The sequence below is a fragment of the Cydia strobilella genome, chromosome 3 (assembly GCF_947568885.1).
Source record: "Cydia strobilella chromosome 3, ilCydStro3.1, whole genome shotgun sequence".
Classification (NCBI taxonomy): Eukaryota; Metazoa; Arthropoda; class Insecta; order Lepidoptera; family Tortricidae; genus Cydia; species Cydia strobilella.
This window is the reverse complement of record NC_086043.1, coordinates 4,523,011-4,529,459: the sequence shown is the minus strand read 5'-3', so window position 1 is coordinate 4,529,459 and position 6,449 is coordinate 4,523,011. Positions and strand designations below refer to the sequence as shown.

The following is a 6,449-nucleotide window of genomic DNA, read 5'->3' as shown; positions in this document are numbered from 1 at the left end:
CAGACACATTAGTCTGCATTTACGAGTACATCCTATGATAGATTCGTATCTTATTAAGGTATTTGTAATACTATCGGCCTGATTCGAACTTTAAGATACGTCAAAAATTTGCTAAAGATACGATATGGATCGGATATATCAGTGTCAAAAGTGACGTTTTTGGTTGAAGGAAAGTCATCACCGATCTAGTAGCCCAAAAAGCTAAACAGTCCGACACAGATAATTTCATTACCATTTAGATTACAAAATTGTGTCACGACTGGTTAAGTTTTGGAGGAGGAGTACGAAACCTCGATTTTTGAGATTTTTACTCATGGTTTTTCGTCTCACCTGCAGTTGTCCTTATCTCACAAATTTTAGGAGCCACCCCCGTCAGCGCGCCGGAGACATTCACCTAAAATTCTCAAATCTGAAGGCTCAGCTGGCCTTTTCTCTTAATTCAGTGTTGCCCGCCCAAGGAACAGCACCTGTCTACCGTTTTACTGCATCTACGGTGTAATTTACCAGTTCATGATCACAATTACCGTGAGCATAATGTAACCGCAACTGTAGGTAGTTCTCTTGCTAGACTAGTTAGGCGGGGCCTCAGGTAAACCAGTGTAACATGTACCTAATTAACTGGAGTTAAAATACCAGATAAAATAAGCTATTTTGCCAAAAATTGCATTTTTGATACAAGCTTTTATCGCTGACTGTACTTTTCTTTCCACAGGCAACTAATACTCATCGAGATAATTCTAAAAACCCAAACACAATTAGGTTTCGTTGTTTTATCACAGAGTTCATATATGGCCACCTCCTGTCTAGATCATCAGATCAGCTCGAATGATGGTACCATAATATTGCATTCTTACACATGTATGCAAATTTTCAGCTTCATTGGAAGTCGAGAAAAAAGCGAGTCGGACTCGCACACGAAGGGTTCCGTACTATTACCCAAAAAACTGCAAAAAAATAACGTTAGTGTTATGGGACTTAAATATATACTTTGTTGTTACAGCGGCAGCAGAAATACGTCATCTGTGAAAATTTCAACTGTCTACCTATCACAGTTCATGAGATACACCCTGGTGACAGACAGGCGGACAGACAGACAGACGGACAGATGGACAGCGGAGTCTTAGTAATAGGGTCCCGTCTTTACCCTTTGGGTACGGAACCCTAAAAAATAAGACACATCGAACACGCAAATCAATGCCATCGGGATTCGAACCTGAGACCTTCTGCTTCGTAGGCAGGGTATGTCGGTGCAATACAAGTGGCCTTATCACGAGTTTGACACTGACATATTCGCTAACGTCTGCGTAGCTTAGGTACTTTCTTCTCGCTTGCACACATATGCCAGTACGAGCGAGATGCATAGAAAGTAAGTTACGCACACGCTAGCGAAATATGTCAGTGTCAAACTATTGGAAGGCTAGGCTACATACTTTGATTTGTATTGCGTCAGGTGACAACCACAAGTTCAGTAGCCATAATAAACAAGGTCGATTTTTGTTTACGTAGCGATTTTGATTGTCGCCTGACGATTTCTTAATTAACCACGATAACCGTTGCAATATCCACAAAATATGAATAATGACAGTTGATGTCAGAGGCCAGAGAGAGTGATAACTTGATAAGTGACCAGGATATAAGAAAAGCGGGATCCTTTCATTTTACCGAATTTCCCAACCAAACTTTACCAACTGCACGTTTGTCAACATATAAACATTTGACAAATTAACAATCCGACAAATGATCATTTCCCTAACTGTTACTTAGCAACTTTTATAAGACCAACTGTTTTGTTTGTTCAAATAACTATTGCAAAACCACTACTTGACAAATTATGTCTATCCAAAACATTGAGTTATTAAAAATGTGTAAACAGTAAATTTAAGTAGCAGAGGCAAGATAGGTGCGACGACGAGCGAAGCGAGGAGGAGTGTGTTAGGTTGACCGCGATCAAACAGAGCGCCAGAACAGACATGTTATTGTACCTACTATTGTCTGTTACAAACTCACTTATCTTCATAATTATTGATCCCAGAGAAAAATGTTACATAACAAAATATACTTCATTTGACATTTCTTACACGACAAAATAATAAAAATTTGGTGTTAGTCCCATTGCTACTCTTACCTATTATTTGCTAATTCGTCAAGTGGACGAAAACTAGAACATGGACGAAAACTAGCGCAATGACCCTAACTAATTGACAAAATACAATAGTTTGTCACGACTTGTTTTGGTTTTTGTATTCTTTGGTAAGTACTCAATTTGAGTAATAAAAATTTGTTCAAATAAAAATTGGCAAAACAAATTGTTTTAACTGTTACATGTGTCATGTTTTGTTTTGGTTTTTGTATTCTTTGGAAACTAATCATTTCGAGTAATTAAAATTTGGTAAAATAAATGTTGGCAAAGTAAGGAAATGTAAAAATGTTTTTTTGGATAACGTTCTCTTGGGAAATATTTATTTGCGACTTGTTAAGTTGGGAAATGATTAGTTGGGTTTAAAATTTTTTAGAAAGATAGTTTGGGATATGAAAATTTGGCAAAAAAAATCGGTAATACATCAGTAACCCGAGAAAAGCACACTAATTACCAATTAAAAAATACCTTTATCAAAATTATGCGCCCAATGTACATTGTTTCAGTGGAATTTCAACCTTCATTTCAACAAACAAAATAGCCTTTCTTTTGTGTCGTTATTTGTGTGTAATGGTAACGGTAATGGTCCTAGTAGGAACGAAGGATCTCGTGATTCTGAGTAGGTAAAACATTAAATTTACCTATTTTGGAAAAAGGTCCAGTGCATCACTACAGAAAAAAATGCCCGAATACCCACTTTAATTTATACCGTTAAAACCCGTTTTAAGAGAAAACGCGTTTTCCCTAGTTAAAACCAGTTTTCCGTATCGCCTTGGTGAAAACGCGTTGTCACTAGTTAAAATTAAAACTAGTTTTTACCAAGGCACTTAAACTAGGATTTTTTAGTAAACATTTTTAATCATTATTAAAAAAAAATTCAGTTGAACTATTTTTGACTACCTACTTCGTTTTTTCAGCATTAGAAAAAGGGTAAACAATCTTGACGTACCTATCTTTTTATTAAAAAATGCTTTAAATAAAAAAACAGTAATTACTTATGTTGTGAAACAAAAAAATGTAAATGGTTAATGGTCACATTATATGCTATATAATTGTTATTGTTACAGATTTGCTGTCTTATTTTTCAATTGTTTTTCAAGATTGCTTACACTTTTCTAATGGTAAAAAAAGAAATATAGGGAAAACGCGTTTTCACTAGTTAAAAGTAGGTTGATATTTGTTTAAGTAGTGAGTTTTAGTAGTTACATGTCGATTTGTTAATTAAGTATGATAACGTACCTTTCAATTAAAAACAATGGATATGTCTATTCATTATCAAAAAGACATCCGTGCAATATCCAGAAAATATGAATAATGAGAGTTGATAACAGAGAGTTCAGAGACCCCGCGTAGCTAGTGATAGTGACCCGGAGATGAGAAAAGCACACTAATTACCAATTAAAAACACCTTTATCAAATATCCGCCATCCTTGTGGCACCCAATGTATAGTTCAATGGAATTTCAACCTTCATTTAAACAAACAAAATACCTTTTTTTTTGTGACGTAAAATTTTGGAACAATATGTAGGTATGTTACGCTTTTAGAATCAAATTAAAAATGGAAAAATTCACTGTCTTCAACCAAAAACGTCACTTTTGACACTAACAGATCGGTATGGCTGTGACATAAGCATTGCTCGAATCAGGCCGTCACTCACTGACACAAACCTGATGGTCCGGCAGAACCAGGATGACCGACATGACCGTCTGAAACCACTTAAAAATTGTACCTTGTACCGTTGTACCTAGTGTAGCGCCGCGGGGTCGCTATACTCGCTATCAGCATTCGACCGCGTGCGCCTCGGCGAACTGTCCGATCCTGCTGGGAGTTCATACTTCACAACAAAGGATGCGATAAGCTCATGTAGTCAACTGCATTTCTGTAAATTTAAAGGCATATTATATAAGGTTCATATTAACACTCCATAGCATTTGCACCAAAGTGATTAGCAATTGTGGTAAGTTATATTTTTCGCCTTGCGGAATACCCATTAATTTATTCTGGGTACCTACAAAATATATATGTAACCGTTAGAACCTGTTTTAAGAAAAAACGCGTTTTCCCTAGTTAAAACCAGTTCCGTATCGCCTTAGCGTTTTCACTAGGTGAAATTAAAACTAGTTTTCACCAAAGCAATAGTTATATAATAGTACATTTCGATGCTAGTGCGGAAAGTATGTCATTACTTCACGAGCAATGAGTGGATGGAATGAGTGGCAAGACTCGGGACGAGTGAAGAATGACATATCCGCACGTGTATCGAACGACGTTTTTTAATACAGTTGCGAAAAAATAAGAAAAGCAACAAGTAAGGAATGGAATTCGAAACTTTTATATTATTAATTCTGTGACACTGACATCATTGACATTGACATTATGAAGAGGTGTTTTTCTAGCTTTTATTCGACTAGAATAGATTTTGTTATTATTATTGAACCCACTAAAAAATAAACGTGTAAGGTAAGTAATAAAATATGAAATATGCATATTTTTCGTATTCTTACATTAACAGTAGGTTTTTATGTTGATTACGACGTTTAAAGGAAACTAATATTAACACTCATGAATAAGTAGTCATGAATTGGAACAAGTAAAAATTAAAAAAAATGGAAAAGTTAAAAGCACTAGTTCGCGAAAACCAACTTTCCGCACGCTAAACAGCCACGAAAAGTAGCAATTTTTGAGCAACTGTATTAAAAAGTAGCACTTTTTGAGCAACTGTATTAAAAAAATTATTTTAGTTGTCTGGATCGATACTCCAGAGGCCGTGAGTTAAAGTCACACCCAAGGCAATAATTTTTTCAGTTTTAAATCATTCACAGACCTTTCTGCTTGGTATAAGTTAATTTTGAATAATATTCTTTTAAGATAATATTTGCTTATATTATAAGATTATAACGTTGGCTTGTTAAGGGTGTTTGTGAACTCGACTGTACATGACAATGTACCCATTGAAAACATTAGTATCAGTAGGAGTAACCTCTGTAACCTTTCTCTTTATAAATAAACGTTCACTGGAAAACGGGTTCAGTTTCGTCCGGCGAAGCAAACTCGGTCGCCACGCGACCGGCTGCGCGTAGTTCTTTAAAAAAAATCGGGTTCGGGCTTCGACGATGGATACCCGAAACGACGTCACTTTATGTGACTCGCACAAATTCAAACTCGTTAAACTCAATGTAGTAAAGTTCGCGTATATGCACCTAGCTGCATTGTATGGAATCTATTTATGTTTTACATCCGCCAAATGGGCGACAATAATATGGGCATTCTTATTACTTGAAGGAGCAAAGCTTGGAATCACGGCTGGAGCACACAGGCTTTGGTGTCACAGGGCATACAAGGCCAAATTGCCGCTGCAGATTATCCTCTTGATTTTAAATAGCATTGCCTTTATGAATACAGCCATTTATTGGGTTAGAGACCATCGCATACATCACAAGTATACCGACACGGATGCTGACCCTCACAACTCAAGACGCGGCTTCTTCTTCTCGCAAATAGGATGGTTGTTCGTTCGGAAACACCCCCAGGTCTTAGAAAAAGGAGAAACAATTTACATGGATGACATTTACAGTAACAAACTATTAGTGTTTCAAAGAAAGTATGCCATTATTGTTATCGGACTGTGGGCGTATGTTATACCAACAGTTGTCCCAATGTATTTTTGGAATGAAAGTTTAAGCAATTCTTGGCATATTTGTACGATGCTTCGTCACGTTCTCACCATCAACCTTATTTTCTTGGTCAACAGCATCGGCCATAGATGGGGAAATCGACCATTTGATAAGAATATTAGACCTGTTGAGAATGTTGCAGTTTCAATTTTGTCTACGGGAGAGTGTTTTCACAACTACCACCACGTGTTTCCCTTTGATTACAAAGCGTCTGAACTCGGAGACACCATGTTCAATGCTGCTACCATATTCATCAATATCTTTGCATCGATTGGTTGGGCTTATGACTTGAAAATAATTCCGGATAAGATGATTATTGCGAGATCGCAAAGAACTGGCGATGGGAAGAACCTATGGGGATGGGGAGACAAAGACCAAACCGAAGAAGAAACCAAGAATGTAGAACTGTTATATTGTAAACAAAAATAGATATTTCCAGGTGCCAGGGCAACCATATCCGAATATATCCAACGAGATCCAACCATATTCTTCCCAAACAAGACTTTGTCAAATTTAACGGATACGCTCTCTCCCACAAGCATTAGGGGGTGTAAAAACAAGATTGGTTATCGTTTAAAGGTCTTAAAATAAACTTATAAGTTCTTACAAAACTAATTGAAGAAGAGTTCGATTCAG

The 6,449-nt window shown here is 36.7% G+C and overlaps 1 protein-coding gene across 1 annotated transcript; it reads left to right on the top strand.

Moving 5' to 3' along the window:
- The first annotated feature begins 5,200 nt into the window (after positions 1–5,200).
- On the top strand, positions 5,201–6,242 carry LOC134755621 (acyl-CoA Delta(11) desaturase-like). Its single transcript, XM_063692113.1, has one exon. The coding sequence runs from the start codon at positions 5,253–5,255 to the stop codon at positions 6,240–6,242; it is 990 nt and encodes a 329-aa protein (XP_063548183.1). The 5' UTR covers positions 5,201–5,252.
- Positions 6,243–6,449: the final 207 nt, after the last annotated feature.